Here is a 24,879-nt window from a genome sequence, read left to right on the forward strand (position 1 = left end):
TGAAACTACTCAAAATAGAAATACAATGTATTAAAACTTACAGGATGCCACTAAAGCAATTCTGAGACAAAAGTTTACAATGATAAAAGAGATTTCAAATAAATAACCTAATTCTAAGCCTCAAGGAACTAGAGAAAGAAGAACAATCTGAGCCCAAAGTTAGCAGAAGAAAGGAAATAATAAAGATTAGAGCAGAAATAAATGGAATTGAGAACAGGAGAACAATGGAAAAGATTAATCAAACTAAGAGTTGGTTCTATGAAAAGATAAACAAACTGACAAACTTACAGCTACACTAAAAAAGAGAAAAAGGGAAAGGACCCAAGTCAATAAAATTATAAATGAAATAGGAGACATTACCACTCAGACCACAGAAATCGTAAGAGTATATATGAACAGCAAAATGCCAACAATGGGACAACCTAGAAGAAATGGAAAAAATTGTAGAAACATACAACTTAACAAGACTTAATCAGGAAAAAATAGAAAACCTGGACAAACCAATAATGAGTAAATAGATTGAATCAGTAGTCGAAAACCTTCCAGTGCAGAAAATTCTAGGATCGGACAGCTTCACTGGTGAATTCACCAATATTTAAAGAAGAATTAATGCCAATCCTTCTGAAACTTTTCCAAATAATTGAAGAGGGAACACTTGCAAACTCATTCTAGGAGGCCAGCATCACCATGATACAAAAATCAGGTCAGGACGCTGCAAGAAAAGGAGACTATAGACCAATATCCCTGATGAATAGACACAACAATTCTCCGCAAAATATTAGCAAACTGAATTTAAGAGCACATTAGGATCCTTATAAAAAATGGAAGAGCACATTAAGAGACCACACTCCTATGGTCACTTAATCTATGACAAAAGAGGCAAGAACATACAACGGAGAAAAGACAGTCTATTCAATAAGTGGTGCTGGGAAAACTGGGCAGCTACCTATTAAAGAATGAAATGAGAACATTTTCTCACACCACATACAAAAACAAACTCAAAATGGATTAAAGACCTAAATGTAAGACTGGAAACCATAGAACTCATAGAGGAGAACATAGGCAGAACACGCTTTGACATAAATTGTAGCAATATTTTTTGGATCTGTCTCCTAGGGCAAAGGGGGAAAAAAAGCAAAAAAATAAACAAATGGGACCTAATTAAACTTAAAAGTTTATGCACAGCAAAGGAAACCATCTACAAAATGAAAACACAACCTACTGAATGGGACAAAATATTTGCAAATGATGTGACTGATAAGCGGTTAATATCCAAAATATATAAACAGCTCAAACAACTTAATATAAAAAAAACCACCAAACACTCCAATTAAACAATGGGCAGAAGATCTGAATAGACTTTCTCCAAAGAAGAGATACAGATGGCCAATAGGGACATAAAAAGATATTCAACATCATCAATCATCAGAGAAATGCAAATCAAAACCACAGTGAGACATCACCTCGCACCTATCACCAAAAAGACTACAAGTAACAAATGTTGTCCAGGATGTGGAGAAGTCTGTCTCTGGGTATATAATCCTCAGCGTCGCTAGAATAAAATTCTCTAATTCTTCTACTTTGCTTGATTGTTAATTGAATTTTCATCAGCGAACATTATATATTCATGGATTAGCAGACTTAATATCGTTACATGGGCAATACTCGGTGGGGGCAGGGTATGTGGAGCAGTCAGTCCTGGAGCCTGAATGGGGGTAGCGGGGACTCCCTTCCCTGCTGCCCTCTCAGCCTTCGTGGCAAGACTCACACCCTGCACACTGAGCTACAGCCGCACCAGCTGTGATCAGAGGGATCAGTGATGCCTCCTGGCATTTCAGAAACCAAAAGAGGTAAGGGGTGGTCAGTGGGGATAACCCAGCTCAAAAAGCCATTTCTCTGGTGCCTTTCTAGTCCCCCTACCTCACACCGTCCTTGGAGGAGAGGAAAGGGGAGCATCCTCCCAGTATTTAGTATTTTACAGCAAACTAACTTTGATTGACATTGAGCAAATCATTTAATACTCCCAGCCGCAGTCTCATCACCCTAAAATAGGGAAGTGGAACCTATTCCCTTCAGCTGTCGGGTGCTCTTAATGTTCAACACACACCTGGAACATAATAAGTGCTCAGTTATTACTTCACGTGACCCACCTGTGCCTCCCCCATCCGTCCTGGGGCTGTGCTGTGCCCACCCTGGGCCTGACTGCAGAGACCAAGGGCAGGGGCACTGTAACAAGATGGCAGCCTAGAGGACCCTTTGAATTCACTGCCACTCTCGGGAAAGACTGACCTAAAGAGGGTGTCCCCTGCCCCTGCCCATTCATCCGCAAACCCAGTGCCCATGGGGGGGCTCACTCCCACCCTGGGCTGTGCTAAGGACCCAGACAAGATGTGCTCAGAGTCGCTCCCGTGGACCACGAGGAGGGGATTTCTCTTCTAGTAAGCAGGGTGCTCCCGTGTTTGCTGCCTTTGCTTAGAAGCTGGTGGGCTGGGGCACGCATCCCCTCAATCGTCAGTCTCCATGGAGAATCCGAGGAACCAGAGGAAGCACAATGTGAGATGCCGGAATGAGGGCAACACAGGAGGCCTGAGTCCTGTCACCCCCACCAGCCTCTGGGATACTTCACCCAACCTCTGGGAGCCCAGCCCTCTTTCCAGGAGATTGCATATGCAAATACTTTCCCTGCCTTATACCCCAGGACTGTTTTGAGAATGACACATGTGCAGTAAAGGGCTTTGGGGACTGTGAAGTGCCTGAGTGATACTGGGAGTCATACCACTGCTACTACTGAATAAGTAAAATTTATCCTCAGCCCCACAGAGGAGTGGAAAGTGGAACCAAGCTCTCCAGCCTGAGGACCCACTCCCCTCCCTTTCCTTCTCTGAGCGCCAGAAGGAGCCTCACGCACAGCCCAGCTGTCCCAGGGCCACACGCAGACAGACCAAACTGCACTGAAAGTGCACACAAATTGTACCGTGGGTCTCCAAGTTATCCAACAAAGAAGCAAAACTCAGAACCAGCAAAGCAAAGGACATTTTAAGCAGTGACATTAAGAGAACGCCCAAGAAAACACAGTAATCTCTCTGGGGCCCAATGAGAATCAGGGTCATTTGGTTCAAAACAAAACAAAACAAAAAAAACCACAACCCAAAATCCAAAGTGAGCTTCTCACAAGTGCTAAGAAGGCAGCTCCTAGCAATCGCCTGCCTCTCCAGCTGTTTAAGAGGCACGCAGTTCATAGCTCCAAGCCAAGTTAAGAGCCGTCCGGGAACCGGTGGCTCTTTTCCCTTGCCAAAAGAAAAAGTCCCAGGCAATAAATGGCTGGGGCATTCCTTCTGCCTCAGGACCAGGAGGCCACAGAGGTCTATTCCTTGGATCTGACTGAGGCCACTCCTCCCTCTCCCCTCACAGAAGCTATGTCCCTTTAAGCCAAGTCCCTTTAAACCAAGATGAAGTAGAGGTCATATGAGCTCTGGCAGGAATCTTGTGCCCGGCTCTTCCAGGCCCTGGCACTTGGGTCGCCGAGGTGTTGGAAGTTTCCTGCGTCCTGGCTGAGGTGGCGGTAGAGGTTCCCCCAGTCCAGACTGAGGTGGGGCAGGTCTTTCCAGCTTGGACCACTCTGCCGGAGGCTCCCCGCACTCAGCATTGGAGGCAGCAGCAGGAAAAGCGTGGGTCCCAGCATCCCGGGCCTACCGCTCCCCCATTTTTTTGGCCGCTCCTGAGGCCCCACTGAACGCCGGCCACTCAGGCCACCTCAGGAGGTGGCCTCTGCTGCCTCTGCCCGGTCCCAGGGCCCCCTGTCCCTCCAGCCCTTTGACCAAGGTGTCCCTGCCCGGGGGGTGGAAGAAGCAAGCTTGGCGATGGCCTCACTTTCAGTGTGGCCCTTCCCTCTGCCCCAAGGAGGCAGAATTCCCTGTGATGTCCTTTTTGATGGACAGGAAGGTTGTCATGGTGACCTTGTGACCTGCAGCTCTGCTCAGCCTCTTACCTGTTGACAATCCTGTGGAGCGTACAAAGGATTGTTGGAGGGGTGGGAGGACGAGGCCTCCATCTATTCTTCATCCCAAACCCTCTCAGGTGGCCCTCAAATCCTGGAGGGACCCTGCCTTTTTGCCAACTGAAAGAGGGTAGCTGAGGTGTCTTAGATGAGGACGTCACTGTCAGGGGAGGATGTCAAGGAACTGGGAGTCTAGAGTGTTGCAGTGGTCATTGGTGTGACCCAGTGGATGGAAGGCTCTGGAAAAGAAAGCAGGTCCAGTAAGGATGTCAAAGTCCTTTGTGAATGAGGGACACGCCAGTTACCCTCTGCTGTGTAACAGACCACTCCAAGCTGAACAGCAACAAAAAAACTGTTTTATTATGCTCCCCTGAGTCAAAGTGATTCAAAACCTCAGACTGTGGGTGTAAGAAGTTTTTAGGAATACCTTAACCCACTTATTTTGTTTAATTTTCTTCATTTTTGTATGCACAAGAGTGATACTTGCTAAAAATTCTGTCTAGTAAGTCCAAAATAGACCTTTTAAATATATTCCAAAATTACAAGTGATAAAAAATACTGCGTTAGCAGTTTTTTGGGGGGAGTGATATTTAAAATAATGGAATATCTTCAATAAAGGATATTTTGGAATTGAGAAATATGGTGCATTTCTCCCAACAGCCTATTAGGTTTTCCTGACTTCACATCCTTCATGATACTTGGTATTGTCATATTTTTATATATTTTCCTGTGATTTGATGTCTCATTTTTAAAATAAAGTTTCTAAACTGTTTATTGGCAATGTGAAAAATGTATTTATTTATTGATATATTCACTCAGCTGGCTAAGCTCTCTTATTCTAAAAATTGATCAGTAGAATCCTTTAGGTTTCCATAAAAATAAAAAACAGAAGCCCCAAAGCATTGTGCTGACTAGCTCTCCAATGAAATGTTGACTGGGATGTTTGATGCAGGCATTCATGATTTTAAAGCGAACGCTCCCTACATGTAACCATTAAGAATAATATTTATCGAAGGCTTTGGTATAAATCCTTTATCTAGATTAGAGCATTTCCCTACTATTTGTGGTTTTCTACAAATTATGAATGAATGTTGAATTTATCTAAATTCTTTTTCTGAATATATTGTGAGGATATATATTTTTCTCCATGAATCTGTTTTTTAATGTGGTTAATTGAAGGCATGCATGTAAAATCAATTACATATTTTTATAAATAAATACAATTGACCACAATGATTTTTTTTTGAACACTGCTGGATTGAGCTTACTATTAGTTCAGAATTGTTTTACCAGTGATTATGACAGAGGATCTCCTGTAATTTTTAATTTTTGTGCTGTCCTTCTCTGATTTTGATATTAGATAAGACCAGCCTTGTAAGATGAACTCTGGAGTGTTTTACTTTCGTTTGGAAAGACTTTGGACATAGTCACATTAATCTGCTCCATGAGTATTTGGTATGGTAACATCTGTGCCTGGTGTTTTCTTTGTGGGAAGTCTTGAACTACTGACATAATTTATTTAATATTTACTGAATATTATGCCCTTAATTATGCACCCCCATTCATAATTTGAAACCTCAGCCGGTAATGTAACTCTATTGGAAATAGGGTGTTGAGGCGAGTGGAGGACAGCGAAGGTCCTTGAACCCTGGATTGGAACAAAAGAACAAGGACTGCACAGATCCACTTGCTCCTAGAACTGCTGGTGTCTGTGGAAGGAGAAAGACGAGGGAGAAGCTCTGCTTTGCCCAGCGATCGTCTGGACAAAGAACTGTCCTCCAGTTGCAAAGAGCATTGGTAGAGCCTCATAGGACAGGGGGGCAGAGGCAGCACTGAGCGGCTGTGCATGCGGTCTCCTGACCCAGAGCTCACTCTCCAGAGATGACCTCACACTTCTGCAGTGGTCCAGTGAGAGGAGTGGGGGTCACGACACAGGTGCATGTAGCCTGGAGCTGGGTGAGACTCCAAGTCTGATTTTTGACCCTGGGAAAGAGCCTGCCAGCCTTCAACAAGAGCGTTAGGAGCTGGCAGGGACTCCCCAGGAACAAGCCACGTCAGACTCACATCATTTTCCACTTGAGAGGCTTTGCTGTGATGATTGTCGCAGACTGAGAGGACCAAGGTTAGATGCGGCCCCAGCTGGAGTTTGGGAGGACATACTTTGCACTTGCTTCAGTGACCTGACCCAGCAGTGCTGGTGCCTGTGAGAGTGGTGACCCTCAGGGAGGCCATATGTATCTTCCATTAGGTCAACCGAATCTAGAATGCAGAGTCTGTGGTTTACAAATGTCAAAGACCAAAAAAACTGAGGCTGGACAAGTGAACTGACTTTTCTAAGGTGACACAGCTGAGAGCAGCAGAGCCAAACAAAAGCGTATGCCTTGGTCATACTGCCAGGGGCCACAACATGCACTAAGGGACAAGGTCCCAGACCACGGCCCCAGCCTCTGGCCTAGCTGCTCCCGCAGGGGTGGGGGCTGGGCATTTGGAGCTGCTGCCACCCCTCCCCCACTTCCTGGAGAAACGGCTGGGGTTGGAGAGGGTTGGGGTGAGAGGGCAGCTCACGTTGCAGGCCCAGCCGCACCTGTCCAGGATGAATAAAGGCATTTCCCCTCCATCCTCTGAGTCTCTCTCCTGAACCCACTTCTCTGTGGGTCCTTAGGCTGAGACCCGCCAAAGGGAGGACCTGCTACTGCTTCAGGGTTGTTGCTGTGGGGCTGGTGGGCAGGGTAGGGTGGGTCCGGGAGTCACTACCCAGACTGCAGGTGGCCGGCCTCCTCACAGGGGGAGCTGCAGCCCAGTGCCTGCAGCGGACAGGGGACGGGCCCCACTCCGTGCTTTTCTACTAGTCCCTCACCAGAGGCATGGGAGTTAGGGGTTACTGAGGACTCAGGAGTTCATGAGCAAGTTTGAATCTCAGTTTGCTGGGCTCTGAAGTGAGAAGCCAGCCCCAGCCCTGCCTGCCTGACCTCCACGCTCAGGCTCGCAGTGCATATGCCCGGGGATGCCAGCCCCTGCTGAGAATGAGCAGGCCCTGCCTTTGCCAGTCCCCCCACCGCAATACGCCACTTCCCTGTTGCAAAGGCTCAGGCCAGGACGCCTGAGAATCTATCGGCCCACTGTGAAAAGCGGGTCATAGCTGCGGTGGAAATAGGCTTCCTCCAGAGGGCTCTGCATCCTCTTAGGGAAGAAGTTCCTGATGCAGAAGGACTTGATCACCCCAGCAGGAAACACCACAGCCCAGCTGGGAGGGCAGGGCTGAGTGTCCGGAGGGCTGCCTGGCCAGCATCCCTGAGCCTGGGTTGCCCGATCCCAGGGTATCAGTGGCCCACCAGAGGACTTATCGAGGCTCCAAGCCCTGGGAAGGGCCCAGCACCCAGTCCAGCTTGTTCCACGGCCTTGGTGATTTGGGGTGTGCCCCTGAAGGGAGCTGAGAGGCCATTATGCCCACCCCCTGATGCCCGGCCTGAGCTTTGGGTTCTATTTTTAAAAGTCCCCCCTAGTCATTGGCTCTAGTACAACCCAATATACCCCCTGCCCGCAGTAAGGACATTCTTCCTGCTGTCTAGCTTAAGGCCTCTGTGCTGCAATTTAAGCCCTGGGCTGGCTGGGGCCAGGTGGCGCATAGACCCTGGATGAGGTAATTGGCTATCCTGGGTGCCACTGAGCCAGGGGGCTAATTTCCACCCATAGGGATGGGGCAGGGAGCAGCAGAAGGAGGTCCTGAGGGTGGTGGGGCTGGGGGAGATCTGGGCTCCGTCCCGGGTGTAGGAGGCTGGTGGACCCAGGAGAGTGAGGGTGGATGGTCCTGCCTGATGCAGGGAGAAGACCTGCAACCGTGGGCTGGGGAGCTATGGAGGGCCTTGGGGCTGGGGTGGGGGTGTGTCCACTGGGGCTCACTGCCCATGTGTCACTGTGTCATCAGATGGAGTATGCGAGGCTCTGGGTGTCTTTTTAGTATCTGGGACCCTGTGTCCAGGGTGGTGGGTCTGGTTCTCGGGGTAGAATGAGGCGGACTTGCAGCAGGAGGATGGAGGACGAGGCGTTTCCCTGCACTGGAGCTAGGCCAGCGCCTGTCTCAGAGGAGTGTGGCCCCTGTGGCTGTTTTGGGGCTCCCACAGCTCCTCTGAGAGGGGCGTTCCTTCTTAAGTTCCCCCCAGTGTCCACATCAGGTTCCCCAGCCAGGACTGTGCCTCGGGGGGGGGGGTCACTGTCTCCCTGCCCCCTCTGCCAAGCACCCTTCAGGCCTTGCCTGGCTTGCCCACCTCAGTGCCTCCCCACTGCCCTCGCCGCCCCACCCCCAGGCCCAAGGCAAGTCTCCGCTGTCTCCCTGCCTCCAGGTGGGCAGAGGCCCAGATACCCCCGCCTATCCATCACCCTCCAGTGACAGCCCCGGGCCTCAGCCTGCCCCCTCGTGCCCGCACCAGCCCTGCCGGAGCTCAGCCTCAGCCTCACCCCACCAGGCAGGGGTTGTCTTTGCCCTGGAACATTTCACAATCTGCCCTGAGCCTTGGGGCCTTCAGCCCCGCCTCTGCTGGACTTATGGGGAAGTCCTTTTACTTAACAAGTGTTGCCTGAGCACCTACTGTGTCTTAGGTACTGATCTGGGTGCCAGGGACACAGCAGTGGTTAAAACAAAGTCTCTTCTCACAGACAGCTTCCTCTCAAGCAGCTAGCTTCTCTGGACTTCAGTGTCACCAGTTGGACGAGGGAGTTACTCAGACAGTCACCAAAGATCTGTGACATCCCCATCAGACAGTGCTACTCCCTGATCACAGACGCTGCAGGACTCATGGCCCTTTCAGGTGAGCATGGGGAACAAGACGTGAGACAGGCAGGAGGGCAGCTGCAGGTGAGTGGCCAGGGCTCAGGCAGGTGAGGAAGGCCCAGCCCCATGAAGCCAGCCAGTGTGAGGCCCAGGGAGGCGGAGGGAGACGGAGTCTGTTAGCTGAGGTCTGGGAAGGAGTGGGTGTTGGAGACCAGTTACCAGTGCAGCCCAGCTCCCAGCCCCGACAGCAGGGCAGCCAAGGTCAGTGGTCTGTCCAGCTAACTATCCACCCGCCTGCCACCTGCCCTCTAGGAGTGCTGTCTCCCAAAAGCAGCTGTCGACTCCCAGGGAGATACTCCAGGCTTGGGGACACCCTGAGCCCACCCTCCCAGGGTAGGGCTTAGAAAGGAAGGCACTGTACTTTCTGCCCACCTGCCTGCCTGGCCTTTCCTCCTCTGCTCAAAACACCAGCCGCTTGTCCCTGTTTCACATTCTAATAGGCCAGCCAGCTCAGGTGGGCAACAGCTGTGGCCCAAACCAAGGGCCTGTGGCTGGCAGTATCTAGGTGGGTCTAGTCCCAGCCGCTAGACCAGGAAAGCGTGCTCATCTTTCCAAGAACCTCAGGGAGGATGGATGGACAGACGCACACGCCCTTCTCCCAGCATGCCCCGCCCCGGTGGGTACCAGGCTGTGGGCAATGTACAGGTTAGTGATAATGCTCTCGCCTCCCTGCTCTCCTCTCCTTGCTCCCTCCACTCTCTGAAGAGCCTAGACTCTGCCCAGCCCCGCTCTCCACCTGGCTGTACCCACTTCCTTGCCTGGAAGACCGTGGCTGAGCTCCCTCGGCCAGGGGGCTTTGTGACTTGGGTCTTTGCTGCCCTGTGTTCCCTGGCGAGGACCTTGAAGTTGTGCCTTATCTAGTGCGGAGCCCTGGTGGTGGCTAGGACCCAGCTGAGCCTCCCTCTTGTCTGGACAGAGTGTCAGCTCAGGAGCTGGGTAACTGGCCCAGGGTTGTCCAGCCACGAAAACAATCACAATAAGAGAAGCAGCTCTGGACCTGGCCCAGCTCAGCTCCAGGCCCCTCATACCATAATCCCCTCAGATCCTGAGAAGCTGCTACTTGTCCCACAGGAACCAAGGCTCAGAGAGGTTGAGTGACTTCCCTAAGGTCACACAGGTAGTAAACCCAGGCCAGTTTATTCCTATGGGAACTCATGCCAGATAATGGGCTCCCAGCGGCTGGAGCCTGAGCTTATTCCTATGGGAACTCATGCCAGATAATGGGCTCCCAGCGGCTGCAGGCGCCTCCGGATGCCCAAACCTGGCTGTGGTGGGGGGCCCTGCCTGCACCCTCAGCACAGGGTCTGAAAACAGGTCTGAGGCTGGCCCACACCCTCCAGACCCTCTGGGGGCCCAGCAGTTATTCCTGGCTCTCCTGTCTCATTTGTGCTCTGGAAAACTTGACAGCAGCATGGAAAGCTCCAGCTGCCAGTGTCGCACGCCAGGCCCCCGTGCCCTTTGCGCCGGAATGGCAGGGGGCAGGAAGGAGGGGAGGAGAGGCCATTTGCTCAGCTGCTGGGACAAGGGGCCAGAAGGGACAAGGAAGGGAAAATGTGTGTGGTGTGGTCAGCCCATAACCCAGAGACAGTGTGTTCCAAGTGCCCCTGGGGATTCCTGCCAGTGTGGTCTTTGGGCCAAGATACCTTTCTTCAGAAGAGATCTCAGGCCCTGTGTGGTCTGGAGGTAGCTCAAGGCCCACTCTGGTTCCCTGTTGGGGAAACTGAGGCTCAGGGAAGGCAACCGGGCTGGCTGTTCTCGGCCCTCCTGGAAGACTCTGGCCTGAGCTGGGCCCTGAAGACTCATGCGGGCCTGGGTGTGAGTAATTTCGCAGCTGCCAGCACCCCGCCTCACGCCCTGGGCCTAGCGCATACAACCAGCATGGCAAGGAGTCCCCACTTCACAGGGGCATTCGGTAACCTGCCCAAGGCCACAGAACTATCAGGTGGAAGAGGCCAGGGAGGGACCTGTGTTCTTTCCCTCACTTCACCACCTCCTCTGCCCTGTGTCAGGAGCCCAGCTGTCCTCGCTGCCTGGCCCTGGCCCAGGAGGCCAGCAGCTCATGGCCAGCACCCCGACCTCCCCCATCCCGTCCCCTGCCCCTTCCTCAGGCCCCATCCAATCCATCCTTGGCTTTATCCCTTTTCCTGGGGGTAGGGGGCATCTGTCCTGCCAGGCTGAAGAGGACCCAGCAGCAGGGCATGACAGGTGTGGGGAAAGGCACATGGTCGGGGAGCCCCGGGCTAGGCTGTACCTGGAGCTGCAGGCTCTTTCTCTGGACACACGCAACCATCTGATGCCTGAGGCTGCCTCTGGGGAAAGGGAGGGGTAGCCGGAAGAATGCTCTTAAAGAGAAAGGCCAGCCTCCCTCATCTGCCTCCCCTGGGAGAACTGAAGCCAGCCAGAGAGCAGCTGGTGCTCACAGGCTGGGCGTGAGCTGCTTCCCAAGAAGAGCAGCTCCTTGGGGAGCAGGGATGGGGCAAGCCTGGCCTTTGCCCCTCCTCCAGTCTGCTCCCTGCAGTATGAGGTGGGGGTTTGGGGAGTGAAATTCACGAGGTGGAAGACAGAGGGAGAGGAGGAAGAGAGGCTGCTGCGGGTGTCAGAGGCCAAGCCTGGGGTCTCTCTCCCATCGCAGCACCAACAAGAAGAGATCGTGGCTGTCCAAGGAGACCTTCTCTGCTTTTATTTCTCCACACCCTGCCAGAGCCACACAGCCCTGGGATGAACTCAGACCACTGATTTGAAACAAGCCACAGGCGCCGTGTGTGCACGCCTATGCTTAGTGTGCAAGCAAATACATACACACAGGAGCGTGTGCCCCAAACGCACATGGCACAAGAGGGCGGGCGGTGGTGGGAACCGTGCACTGAGCGGAAAGCCAGGGCTGAGTAGCAGTTTCCAGTGCATAAAGGTCTGCACTGGGCTTTGGCTGCGGGAGAAGCAGTGCTGCCCTTCCCGTGCCAGGGAAATGCCCAGCCGGGGCACAGGGGCAGCTCATAAGCAGCTGGCTGTGTCCCCTGGAGCCATCGGCATTGTCATCACTTGGACAATGGCAGCACACAGCATTTGAGGAGAGGCAGACGACTGCAGGCAACGGAAGGGTGTCCACTCTTCAGACTGAGCCTGGGGTGCAGCCTGTTGAGCTGAGAAGTGGGGTGCAGACCGCTTTGCAGAGCAGGGACGTGTGGGATGTGGCCATGAATCCAGCACAGCGTGGGTGACAAGTCCACTTCCAAAGCCCCCAGGCCCACAGGGTAATCCTGGGTCTGTGTGTGTGAGGGGGACCTGAGGGGGCTGGACGTGTCCCAGGAGGAAGGCAGAGCTGATGGGCACGCTACATCCTGGGGTCCAGGCTGGGGAGCAGCCCCTTGGTCTGAAAGCAAACAGCATACATCTGTTTAGCCAAGGAATGTCCCCTGGGAATAGTCTCCCAGTGACCCTCTGTGTCTGGGGTACCGCGTGCTGAAGGGAGGTTGCGTGGAGGGACCAGGTTTTGTCCTGGCCGGGTGATGGGCCTTCTCCAGCAGTGCGGCCTGTGGGATAGCCCCCTGGGATGTCCCCAGGCTCTCAGACTCCTGGGGTCCAGACTGAGCTCTCCTCACCCCCACCATCCAATTCTCCACTTCCCTCCACTCCTTGTCCGCACGCGCAGGTGTCTCCTCTCTCCCTGCTGCCTTAAATGCCTCACTCCTTGCCTGTCCTACTGGCTTCTCCCGTCTTCTCTGCCAGCTCCTTCCACTCAACCTGTCCTTCCCCTGCCACTGCTGAGAGGCCCAGCTACTCTGCCAAGCTGACCAAGCCCACCTCAGTGCCCCACTAAGCCCTCCATGGGCTCCCTGTCCTCCAGGGTCCTGACAGGAGACTCTCAGGCCAGCACCTGGTTGGGCCTCCCCATGGCTCCTACTACCTCCGGCCCCTCTTTCCATCTACGTCCCTACCGCCAGCTCCCAGGGTCCCTTGACTGCTCCCAGGGTCCCTTGACTGCTCCCGGGGTCACAGAGAGACATTCTGTTCCAGAACATGCCGAGCTCCCCTGTGCCCCGCTGTGTTTGGACAGGCTGTTTCCCAGCCTGGACCAGCCAAACCCCACCCCCCCGGCCCCATCCTGCCTGGCAATCCCTGATTTACCTCCATCTTTCCTGGGAGCCCTTGGGGACTTGCCCCTGCTTTCAGCACCCCGTGTGCTGATACCTCGATGGTGGCGCTTATCACACGTGTTAGGTGATGGCCGATGTGCTGTCCCTCTCTGCCTGGTGCCCCACCCCAGCCCACAGTGCCTCTCATCACTACCTCGCCCGCCAGCCTGGGGGATGCTGCCGGCCTCTGCCCTGGCCTCTGTGGTCACGCACAGTGCCCGGGCCCAGGGCTGGGGAGGGAGTCCTTTCCGGGCAGTGGTGCTCCCTGGGATGGGAACGCTGATAGAGGCAGGGGCCCCCCCGCAACGGTAGGGAGCAGCCCCCCCAGGGCTCCCCCTCTGGGGGACAGGCAGGGGAGCGGCCTTGGGGAAGGAAGGCAGGAAAGTGCCTCTGGTCTTGGTCTTGCTGGGGAAGCCCGAGAGAGTCCGGGAGCTGGGGGCGCTGTGTGGGTGTGAGTGGAAGGGCAGGGTGGGGAGCTGTCAGCTGAGGGGGAAGGGCAGACTCTGGGCCTGTGCACACGGCATTTCCAGCGTTCCAGAACCTGGCCTTCTCTAATCACCATCGACATTCCGTTCCATAGGCACTTGGGCTGACAGCTGGCTTTCTTTTAATAGCTGCAAGTATTCTGGGCAACATCCTAATCTCAGGGCATTCATAGCGAGCACATACACGGTTCAGCAGCTCCACCCCCTCCAGGTAGGTCCTACTTCCAATGACACAGAGAGGTAGCTGCCACTCACACTCGGTCACATGCTCAGCTCAGAGCAGACAATCCCATGCCCTGGGGTGTCACAGTGACAGAGAGCATGTGCCAGGGCACATGGTCACTCACACACACTTGCACCCATGCTGGACATTCAGTCACAGCACAGTAGAGTCACCACCTGCGATGTACCTGCACAGTCAAGGTCACACAATCACACACAGATGCTCTCAGACACAGTCACACTCGGGTGCATTCAGACTCAGGCCTGCTCAGAACACCTTGGTGTCCCAGAGACCCCCAGGACCCACAGGTGGGCAAGGGAAAGCTGGGAGGTCCAGGGAGGGGGCAATTCCCAGAGGGTGTTGGCCTTGACACTGAGAATAAGTCCCCCGCCTTTCCTGACCACTCCCTGGGCTACTTGCTCCTTGTTCCCACCCCTTTTACAGATTGGCAGGTGCTGGGTCCAGTTACCTTCCCGAGAGCCTCTGCTTCCTGCCCCTGGGGCCTGGGAGGGCTCTTGGCTTCCACATCCTCCAGGCCCTGACCGCAGGGGGACCATCCACTCACTTGATGGGCAGCCCCCCAAGCAGCAGTGGCCTCCGTGTCCGTCCAGCCCTGGGGGGAGTGGGAGAGTCCCTGTGAGTTGAGGGGGACATTCCACAGTCCTGCTTCTGCCCTCTCCTGGACCAGGCCTTTCTCCATCCTTCCTATGGATATTCACGGGGGTGAGGCCCATGACACTGTTTGCAGGGTTGCTGGTCCCCAAACCCTTGCAAACTGTGAGTGCATGTGCTAGGGGGTGTGCGTGTGTGTGCATGCGTGCGCACAGGCACTTGGGGGCTTGTGTGCTTGCTTAAGTGTACAGGATGGGTATGGTTCACGAGGGTCTAGGCCTCTCTTAATGGCTAAGATTCATGCCTTGATGTACATTCACTACAGTGGTTCAGGGATAGGTCCGTCTGACCACTCCTCTCTCAGCCCCTCAACCGAGACCCCCAGGGACGCAGGCAGTGGGAAGTGGTCAGCGGAAGCTCTTGGTGAGGCCCACAGTGGACTCTGGAGGCACAATGATGGAGGAGCTGGGTCAGAAGCCCAAGGCACAGGGAACTCTCCTGGGGATATCAGGGGACATCATAGCTCCAGGCCCCAAGGAGGGGCTGGCGGACTGGTAGCTCCCATGGCTGACCACAACTGTGGGGTCTAGCGCCCATCATGTGGACACTCTATCTAGTCTTGGATGTAGAGATGGCAGTTTTTACTTTACAGAGGCTCAGAGAGGGTGACTGACCTGTCCAAGCTCACACGGTAAGGACTTGAACTCAGATTTGAACACAAGTCCCTAGCTCCAGGGCCAACGCTCCTTCCACTCTACCCCAGTGAGATCCTCAAGGCTCCCAGGAGGAGGGGGCTTAATGCTATGGACAGAGGGCCCTGAGCTGGCTCTTGCCTGTTTCTCTAGAGGCCCATCTAGGGCGAGAGATGCTAGTCTTTTCGATCTGAGGCTCTAAGGCCCTGGGATAGTGCCAGTATGGAAGAAAAGTGGACCTGGAGTTGGAAAGAGCCATGTTCAGTCCTGGCTCTGCTGCTGGATGACCTTGGGCCGAACTGTTGCCTCTGTTGGCTGAACAGGGCCCCAGTTCCCCTGCCTGTCAGGGAGCATGATGTGTGGGAAGGACATGAGGCAGTGGTGAGGGCTTTTCCTGCCAACGTCCCAGGTTTCTGAGGGTCCGAGTCTCAGAAGCAGCCCCACCCAGAGGCCTAAGGCTGGCCTGGTTGAGGAAAGAATGGCGAGGTGCTAGCCAGTGAGGGCCCAGCCTCCTTACCACCTCGCTCTCGGAACCCAGGGATGCCTGACGCCTCCGTCCGGAGATCCAGCTGAGGTCCGAGGCCTGGCTGCTCAGTGTGGAGCGGTGGGTGGAGCGGTAGCTGGTGTACGGGCCAGTGCGCTGACCCGACACGCCCAGCAGCACCCCCAGGCAGGGCAGGTGCTGGGCGATGGCCATTCTGCAAGGACAGCACCTCGGGTTAGAAGGAATGGACAGACAGACTGCATAGATAGGGGTGGAGGGACAGACTGACACTGGGCTAATGGGAGTGAACAAAGAGCCAGTGGGGAATTGAGGACATTCAGACACTGGGATTAGGAGGACAGACAGACAAGTGCTGGGGTGAAGGAGACTGACAGGCTCACAGGGTGGGGGATGGACAGACAGACGCTGGGTCCCGGGCATGGAGGGAGAGCTGTAGGGTGGCAGGTTCAGCCTGATGCTCAGTTTCAGCCCTCAAGTGGCTGGCCCAAGCCACATCTCTGTAAATGAGGACCAGGAACGCTCCTGAGCTGGACGGGCCAAGCCTGCAGCTGGCCTCAGGGAGTCACCGACACCACCAGGCGAATGGAAGCCCTGCAGGCCCCCTGGTGGAAGAGGCCAGCCGCGCTGGGATTCTATCAGCAGAGAGCGCTCTGGGCCAGAGCCACCCCCGAGCCTCTTTCAGGGCCCCTGAGGCAGAGCGGGGCTCGCCCTGCTGTGCTCTCTCTGGCCTGTCACTGTCTGGTGGCCTCTTTTTGTAGCGAGCAGCACTGGTGAATTAGCCAATCCTAGCTGCCTTTTGGTCTCAGTTCTGAAAATCCCAGTTAGGAATTGGATGCTGCCCAGGGAGCTCTGATGTCTCTCGAAGCTGAGCCTCTGGGAAGCTGGGGCAGCAGAGGGTCACACCAGCTCCACACCCCACCCAGTGTCGCTGGCTGCTCTCAGTGGCTGGAGTTCCCCACCCAATGCATATACAAGAGACAGGAAAGATGGCTGGCCTCTGCCCCCATTTATAGGCCCAGGCTCTCCATGCCGTGAGGGTGGGCCCGGGGAGCTGGGGCAGGGTCCTGGAGGAGGGCCACACCTGTACTTGGGGTGCGTGATGGCGTAGATGATGGGGTTGTAGATGGCAGAGGCCTTGGCGATGACAGCTGGCACCGAGTTCATGTAGGGCGTCAGGACATGTGCGTACCTAGGACAGAGCAGCCGTGGGCCCCCTGCCAGCTGGCCCTCCCTGGAGACTCCACAGCCCACCCACTGTCTCAGGAACCTTCTTCCTCTAGGCCAACCAAGCCCTCTCAGGGCATAGCCCAGCCTGGCCCAAACCAGCACGACCAAGTCACCCCCAGGGGAAGGTCTGCAAGGCCAGGGAGAATTCCGATCTGAGGTTAGCAGGGATCCCAGGGAGCAACTGATGGAGAGGCGCTGAGAAGACGTGCCAGGCTAGGGGGTTTCACCAGGTCCCACTGTCCCTCGGAGCCTGTGCTGCCTGGCAAGAAGCCCTCCCCATCCCCAATGACTCTGGCCCTCTGTGCAGCTCTTCCCAAGCCCCCCAACCCTGAGGCCCACCTCTCCCCTGGCTCTCTGAGAGTAACTTCACAGGAGAGCCCAAGAAGGGAACAGGCCATCCTTGCACAAGGAGGAGTACTGCCCATCACACCCAAACACTGGCAAGGATTCATAGGTCTCACTGTGTCAAAGTGCTTCTGAAGTCTGGTCTACGTCCGTGCTGCTGCAGACTCTAGCCCCACAGGACTAAGGTAGGAGGTGAGTAGCACCCCTGGATATGTGCCCGCAGGCCAGGTGAAGAAGGAACCAGAACCTCAGGGAGAGCTGCATATCCCCAAGGGGTCTGGCGGACCTGGCAGCCCCACAGGCAGGCCCTCAGGCCAAATCCAGCAGGGCCCAGAGCTCCCCCAGCACGTCTCCTAGTGCCTCTGGGAGCTCAGGAGGGGCATCTCACAGCAGGTGGAGAACAGGCTGAGAGGCTGGACCTAGCGTGTGAGGATGGCTGGCTTGGGCTTGGGCTGGGTCGGGGGAGACTGTCCCAGGGTCTCCTCACCCTTCTTCCACCCCTTCAACCTCTGCCCCAGCCCCTTTGTCACCACTCACCCAGCAAAGCCCAGCAGGGCCACAGTGGAGTAGGGGGCCCAGGAGAGCACAAAGAGAAGGATGACCAGCAGCTCGATCTTGGCCATTTTCCATTCATTTTGCAGCCGCTGCCGTTGCCGGGGGCACTCACCGCTGCCCTCGCAGGCCCTGAATGTCTGGAGAGATCTAGGAAGCGTGCAGAGTCTGGGTCTGACCGCATTTGGGTTGCAGTGACTGCCAGGGTCATGGCTACAGTCAGAGAGCCTTCTTGGACCTAGCCATCCCTTTCAGTGCAGGCAGCCCTGACTCCCAGAAAGTTCTCCATTACATCCAGCCTAAGCTGCCTCCCAGTGATTCTGCCTGTGGTGTCTTCTCTGCCCCCCAGATCCCTTGACCAAGCCTAACGGCCCCCGCTTCAGAAGACCCTGTCTCCTGAGACTTCTCTAAGCTGCAGGGCTGTCCTGGTCTGTAGGCACCTCCCCTGCCAAGCACATGTGCTCAGCTGGTCTTTGCCCACCTGGGGCCGGGAGCGCCCTGGGGGCGGGCACAGATGTGAGCCGCGGGCAGCCCGGAAGAAGGGGCATGGCCCCCCCCCCCGCACCGAGCCCCTCCTTCATGCCTGGCGCTTACCGGCCTGTCTCCCGGATGGCCTTGAAGATGAAGATGTAGCAGTAGACGATGACGAGCAGGGGCAGGAAGAACACGAAGCAGAAGAGCAGCATGGTGTAGGCGCGCACTGACGGCGTGAAGCTCATGTAGTCCCAGGAGCAAGAGGTCAGCAGCCCCTCGGGCACGTAGGCACCTGGGAACCAGGGGCGGGTGCTCGGCCTTCAGGGCAGCGCTGGCTCGGGCTCCTCATCCAGCAGAGGCTTTGGATGTGGGGTCTGAGTCTCAAACACTGGCCCCGGCCCCAGCCCTGCTCAGTGGAGTGAGGAAGCCAAGGCACGTGGAGCAGAGTTTTCCAGGCTGGTTCTAGCAGGAGACAGCTGGCAAAGTCCACTGCTGCCCAGTCTTGCCAGTTAGGGAGAAAGACCTCACTGCAGCCCCAGGCTCTTACTCCCGCAGAATTCAGCGAGCCTCCCGGTCCTGCCCCAGACAGGTAGATGCCTTGTGGCTAACCCTCCTACGTGCTGAGGCCCCACACCCCAACCCCTGCCTGTCTGACTCAATGCAAACTCCCCATCAGACGCACGTGTCCCCACCGGCCAGGAACCACGTGGTCTTCCCCTCGGTATTAGGGGATGGGACTGACCGCTGATAATACAGCCACGCTTCCCCCTGCTGACAGTTGTGCCCCCTGAATATCCATTTGCTTGGAGGCTTGGACAGTCCCTTGGCCCCCCTGCCAGTTGGTTGACCCAAGTCCACCTACTTGCCCCTTGAACGCGCCCCTCCCAGCCTACCTTCCTTCCCCCTGATTCCCTGAGCCCACTTACTCCAGCCAAAGAAGGGTGGCAGACTCCAAGCCAGGGCATAGAGCCAGACGCCCAGCAGGACAAGCGCCGCCCGCCTCTTGGACACCATCCCGACGGTGGCCAGTGGGCGCGTGATCACCAGGTAGCGGTCCAGGGCGATGGCCGTCAGGGTAATCATGGAGGTGATGCCAAAGAGAGCCCCACAGAAGGCATAGAATTCACAGCCTGTGGGCACAGCTCCCTGACCTCAGTCCTTGGCAGGGAGCCCATCAGATACCCCAGGGGAGGGAGGGTCTGGGGATGGCTTTGCTCAGCTCCTGCCCTCACCTCTCAGGGAAAGTAAGCCTGAGCTCCTGTCTGCCCTGCCCGCTCGCCACGTCGGCCAGAGGCTGGCGGAAGCCTCAGGAGTGGAAGTGGAGTCTTCCCTCTGCTGACTCATGAGATTGGGCGTGGCTGCCCACTCTTTGCCCAGGTAGAGCAAATCACCTTCTCACCTGGGCTCCCCGCCACTGTGGACATCCCCTGCCCCAACCCTCCTCCTCCCTCCAGCCAAAGGGCGCCCTGAGTGTCTACCTGCTTCCCCAAAGAGCCACTGCTTATAGAGGCTGCTGGCGAAGAAGACGGGGGCCTGGGTGAAGGACATGAGGAAGTCGCTGACTGCGAGGTTGATAATGAAGATGTTGGCAGGTGTCCTGAGGCCTCTGCTCCTGTGAGGGGTCAGAAGTTGTCAGGAGGCTCTTCTGCCTCAAATACAAGTGCACACGCACGCGTGCGCACACAAGCAAGAGCTGCTGGACCACAGACCCATCCCACTGCTCAGCAAGTACCAGCCAAACAGCGCTGGAGCCTGGTAGTGTGGGCTGAGAGGGGAGACCCCTCAAGACAGCAACTCTTGCCTCCCTTGTCCCCCTCCTCTCAGTGTCTCTGCAGTCCTCACCCTCGGGGCTGGCAAAGGGGAGAGGAGCTGACAATTGTGCCCTATGGGCCAGGTACTTCCACAAACCTCATCTCCTGTAATCATCCAGTCTTCACATCTACCCTGCCCCTCCTCCATTTTCCAGATAAGAACACTGAGGCTCCCACCCGTGAAGTGTCTTGTGCCAGATCACAAGACTCAGTAAGTGGCACAGCCATGATTCACTCATTTGCTGGGCACCGCACTCACACAAACTTACTTAATCATCACATTGACTCCAGGAAGTAAATCACATCTCCATTTTGCAGACAAGAAAAGTGGGCTCATAGAGGATCAGTAACTTGCCCAAAGGCATTTCAGCTAATAGGTGGCGGACCCAGGGGCTCGCTTCTCCACCTGCCTGTCTCAGCCATTCAGCATGCGGATGGGGCAGGTAAGGAAGGAAGCCGGGGTTGGTGACCAGGGCTGGTTGCTGAAGGGCTTGAGGACTCAGGACCCTGGCACCAGGGCTGCTCTTTGAGGCAGAGGGAGGTTGCCCACTGGGGTAGGTGATGGTGGAGGGGAGCTGAGAGCAGGGCAGAATATGCAGAGACGTGTGTCGTTGGGACACTCGCCCTACACAGAGGGCGTGCCTGGGGCCCAGATGGCATGTGCCACTCAAGCTTCCCTGGACTACTTTTTGGCCCCTTCCCTGGGTTTGCAGATAGAGGCCTGAGTCCTGAGCCTGAGGCCACTGGCCCTGGCCTCCCCGCCCAGGCTCAACTGTGCCCTGGCAGAACTGGCACTAGCATTCCCGCCCTGCATTCTGCCCTGTCTCTGCATGGCTGGCTGCCCTCAGTGCCCAGGCCCCACCCTGCCGACCAGACACCTGCAGAAGGTATAGATGACCGTCAGATTGCCCAGCATCCCCGTGAGCCCCACCAGCAGGATCACAGTGCCCAGGGTGTAGTGGGCGTGGTCTGGAACATCGACCGTGGGGAAGGGGACCCAGGCAGCAGCCTGAGCCCTGGCGGCCTGTGGAGAGACAGAGAAACAAGGACGTCACGTGACCCTGTCACCTTCAGATAGTCCTAAGAAGGGAGGGTTAGGGTTCCCAGGAGAGCAGGTAAGAAACCGCCCCAGTGGGTGGGCTCAGAGTGGCAAAGACACTTGCCCACACAGTGGCTGAGCTGCAGGGTAAACACAGATCTCCCTAAAGCCAAGCCAAGCTCCTATACTATGGCCCAGAGGCTTCCAGGAATGTGCTCAGATCACCTGCTGGAGGTTGGTGGGATGGACAGACACATGTTTGGCTAGCAGGGACGTGGCTGGAGTGACTCTATTTCTCCTTAGGGAGAAGGCAGAGCCATTTCATGGGTGGGCTCCTCTCTTCTCTATGTGCCCCTTCCCAATTGCCCGAGACAGTCAGCAGTGGTCTTCCAGTCCCCTTGAACCCAGGGAGGTGGGGTGGGGTGGAGCCCCTCCCCTCAGGAGTCCCACACCCCACCAGACTTCAAAGAAGGAGGTTGTCTTCCCCCGGCTACATAACTGCAGGGCTGACCTCGATGCCTGGCGTGAGACTGAGGGAAAGAATGATCCTCTAAAAAGGAAACTCAGGACTCCCGGGTCACTGCAGGGAGGTCACAATCCTATGAGGCCAGTACAGAGGGCTTTAAAGACCTCTCCCCTCCCAGCTCCTTTCCAGGGAAGCGAGTGGTTTAATTTCTGTCCTGCCCTGGCTCCTACAGCTCCTGGAGCTTCCCATCCTGTCCAGAACCTAGGCCAGCATCCCATAGTCCTGAGGGTACCATCATCCCTCTCCAGTTAATGGTGGGCCCTGGCTAGAATGCTGGAGGCAGCAGAAGGCATGCAACACCTCACTCTGGGCTGGGACAAATCCAGAGGCCCCGGGTATGCCTTCCTCTCTGGAAGGCTTCGGGGGGCATCCTACCGCCCTTAGAAGTGGATGCAGCCAAGGGCAGGCCTGGCCCACTCTAGCCCCTTGTCCCACAAGGTTGGCCCTTCTGTTCCTTGAATGCTCTCCGCAGGGAAGGAAAACTTGCCACAATCTCCTCTACTGGCCTCTCTGTGTAGGACAGGCTCAGCGAGGTCCAGCAACATGCCCAGGGTCCCACAGCACAGCTTGGGTCTTTTCTATTTCCCTGTCAAAGCCCCTGTGTGTCCCCAGGAAGGGCACCAGGGCTGGGGAGGGAAGGCTCTGCACGCACACCCTGGCCCCAGGCTTACCGTGGGGCTGATGGGCGGAGGGTGGTCCAGGCTGGAGGCACTGCTCCGGGAGCTGTCCCACCTGCTGGGGGAGGCTGGGGTGGCCATGCAGCTGGGCTCCTGGGCTGGGCCCGGCGGGACTCTCGGCCCCGAAGGAGGGTTCATCCTGAGGTGGGGGGGTCCTTTCTCAAGCCCACAGAGAAATCAAGGGCACGGAGGGCTCAGGACGTTAGCTGTGTCCAGTCTCCCAGCTTGCCTCCATCCTCAGCACCCCTGCCTGGTCTGCCGGTTGCCTGCTCCTGTGTCCCGCGTGGACCCAGTCCAAAGCTGTTCTTGCGGTTGGTGCTGCTCTGTGTCCAGTGACGCACACAGGAGAGTGTCACAGTTATGGCGACTCACAGTCACAGGGTCCGTCCCCACCTTTAAGTAGCAGAGCTGGGAGTGCACATGCCCCGTCACTCGGTGCCCCCAGCTCCCTCAGACACAGGTCCCTGACGATGGCAGCACGCATGTGTGAATGTGTGTGTGTGTGTGTCCGTGCGAGTGAGTATGAGAGTGTGTGTCCGTGTGTATTTCAGGGGAGACTGCCGGGCTCTGGCTCCTCGCCTTTGTCCTCCCCTCTGGCCAGGCTCTCCTTCCATGAGCTCCTCAGGAAGACTTCTCCTGCCCCCAGGACCCCCAGGGCTGTCTGCGGAGCCCAGCCTCAGCCTTTTCACAGGGCACCTGCCCCTCATGTCTGCTCACGTGACCCGTCACATCTTCACAACCATCCCACCACCAGGATGGGTTACCCGTGTCAGAAATGGAGCTCAGTGGATGCCCCAGGACAGAGAACAATCAGGGGGAGATCAGATCACGAAGCATTTCTTTGTTGTTTGATAATAAACTTTTTCATTGACGTATAAAGATAAAAAAAAAAATCAAAAAAACCTCCACAAAGCTGGTAGAAACCTGGGAGCTCACCCAGGGCTGCAGGCCTCGACTGAGGGAAGTGTCAGAGGCGGAGGGGACCCCAGTCCACACCTGCCTCTTGGAGGAGGCAGTGGGAGCAGAAGGCAGAGCCTTGGAGCTGGCGAGGATGGAGGCTGTGCACGTCGCCCTTTCCAGGGGGTCTGCTCAGCTTCCAGGAACGTCCCATGTGGGTGCCGTGTCCTGAGGCACTGTGCTGAGATTTGAGGAGCCCTGGAGTGGAGACAGATGCCATCTCCTCCTCCACAGTCCCTGAGTCTTCAACAGCTCCGCGAGAGCCCCAGGTTTGGGCTGGGGTGGGAGCACCCGCACTCAGAGCGGGGAGCGCGCTTCCCAACAGGCACCAAAGCAGCTCTCAGCTCAGCCCCGCGTCCTCCCGAGGCCCTTCCGTGGTGGGTCTCTGGCTTAGAGGCTCACTGGGTGGGTGGTGTGGGGCTGGGGAAGAGGCTTGGCGCAGGGACAAATGGATCTGGGGGGTCCTCCAAGAGCTCCCAGTGCCCATGCCCTCAGAGGCCGGCCTGGCAGACTTCCTCTCCCAGTGCTGAGAGCAGGCTGGTCTCAGCGCTCAGTGACAGCCGCTGGCCCCTGGTGCTTCTGTGGCCCAAGGGACCCCTGAGCTGATAGCCGCGCTGCCATGCCCGCACGCGACTCCTCCCTCCGTGGTTTCCCCCTTTCTGCTGCCCGACTCTGTCAGCCATTCTTCAAGACGCACCTGAAAGGCAAAGCTTTTGGAAACCCAGACTCTGTCATGGTTAACCCTTCGATGGCTTCCGTTTATCGACAAGGCCCAAATGTGGCAAGAGGGTGAAGGCAAACACTACAATATCACCCAGAGATACGAAGTGGGTTTTGTAGCGGAAACTAAACCACTGAAGGTGAACAGGAAGAGGCACGTGTCCCCCGCTGTGTGTCTGTGTGCACGGGCCAGGCGGCCCCTGCAGCGGACTGTGTGCCTGGGCATGGACCTGCACCCCCTGCTGCTGCCCCTGTGTTAATGCAGCCACGACGACCTTGTATCAGGGAAGAGCAGCCAGGCTCGGCGCCAGGCAGTCTGGGTGTGGCTGCCAGCAGAGCAGGGAGGTGTCTTAGAGTGCCAGCTGCCAGCACCTGGAGACCTTTCTGGAAGCTGGAGTCAGGCTGTGGGGGAAGGGGAGGTCTGATCGCGGCAGGGAGAGTCAAGCCCAGGTGCAGACCCTCCTGGTGGGGGAGGAGGGGCCAGCTCAGTGTCTGGTGACCTGAGCTTCTGGCCCACTCACGGGGGAGTCCTCACTGCGCTCTGGCCAGGCTGGCCTCCTCTCAGGCCACAGATGACACACCGTTCTGTGGTCACCCAGCCCCTGCTCAGGTACTGCCCTGAAACCTTCCCCTGCCCCTTCTCTGGGTTTCAGCTCAAACTGCCTCATCACGGTGTCGAGGAAGCCATCCTGAGGACCCAATGTTCACAGCCTCCTGTCCATCCCTTGGAGCACTTACCAACCAATGGTATCAATTACAGTGATGATCATCTGATTGGGTCTGTCACCCTCTCTGGACTGCAAGCAGGTCTGTTTGTTTCACTGTGGTGACCTACTGCCCAGCAGAGTGCCTGGCATATTGTTTCAGGAAAGTAAAGATCTCCCTGGTCCTCGATTCTCAAAGTGTGGTCCAAGGGCTGACCGCATCACTCTCACCTGGAGCTTGTTAGAAACACTCAAGACCTATCGAATCAGGTGATCCGTCACACATTCAGAGGGAAAGATGCTGATCTAGACCTTCTAGAGGGCTTAGGGACTGGTCACAAGTGGTGGAAGGCGATCTGAGGGGACACTGAG

General features: G+C 56.2%; 1 protein-coding gene and 1 long non-coding RNA gene across 4 annotated transcripts in view; one reads left to right on the forward strand and one right to left on the reverse strand.

Moving 5' to 3' along the window:
* Positions 1–24,457, reverse strand: part of OPN4 (opsin 4) — a 35,555-nt gene extending 11,098 nt beyond the window's left edge. Inside the window, exons 1-11 of one of the 3 annotated variants that reach the window (XM_032491639.1) lie at positions 22,121–24,457; positions 20,763–20,908; positions 19,552–19,685; positions 19,000–19,203; positions 18,194–18,365; positions 17,585–17,749; positions 16,557–16,664; positions 15,488–15,668; positions 14,136–14,279; positions 11,077–12,195; positions 3,989–4,236 (exon numbers count right to left, since the gene is read on the reverse strand). In XM_032491639.1, the coding sequence (XP_032347530.1) occupies positions 12,157–12,195; positions 14,136–14,279; positions 15,488–15,668; positions 16,557–16,664; positions 17,585–17,749; positions 18,194–18,365; positions 19,000–19,203; positions 19,552–19,685; positions 20,763–20,908; positions 22,121–22,264 (1,437 nt within the window). In that variant the 5' untranslated portion in view covers positions 22,265–24,457 and the 3' untranslated portion in view covers positions 3,989–4,236; positions 11,077–12,156. Of the gene's footprint in view, positions 1–3,988; positions 4,237–11,076; positions 12,196–13,551; positions 14,280–15,487; positions 15,669–16,556; positions 16,665–17,584; positions 17,750–18,193; positions 18,366–18,999; positions 19,204–19,551; positions 19,686–20,762; positions 20,909–22,120 lie in introns of those variants that run through there. The other 2 variants (XM_032491638.1, XM_032491640.1) reach the window with 2 other exon arrangements.
* LOC116667230 lies at positions 19,554–24,592 on the forward strand. Its single transcript, XR_004324044.1, has 3 exons — positions 19,554–20,095; positions 20,203–20,327; positions 24,457–24,592. It is a non-coding gene; the product is annotated as an uncharacterized LOC116667230 (long non-coding RNA).
* The last annotated feature ends 287 nt before the right edge of the window (positions 24,593–24,879 follow it).

This window comes from Camelus ferus, chromosome 11, assembly GCF_009834535.1.
Source record: "Camelus ferus isolate YT-003-E chromosome 11, BCGSAC_Cfer_1.0, whole genome shotgun sequence".
NCBI lineage: Eukaryota > Metazoa > Chordata > Mammalia > Artiodactyla > Camelidae > Camelus > Camelus ferus.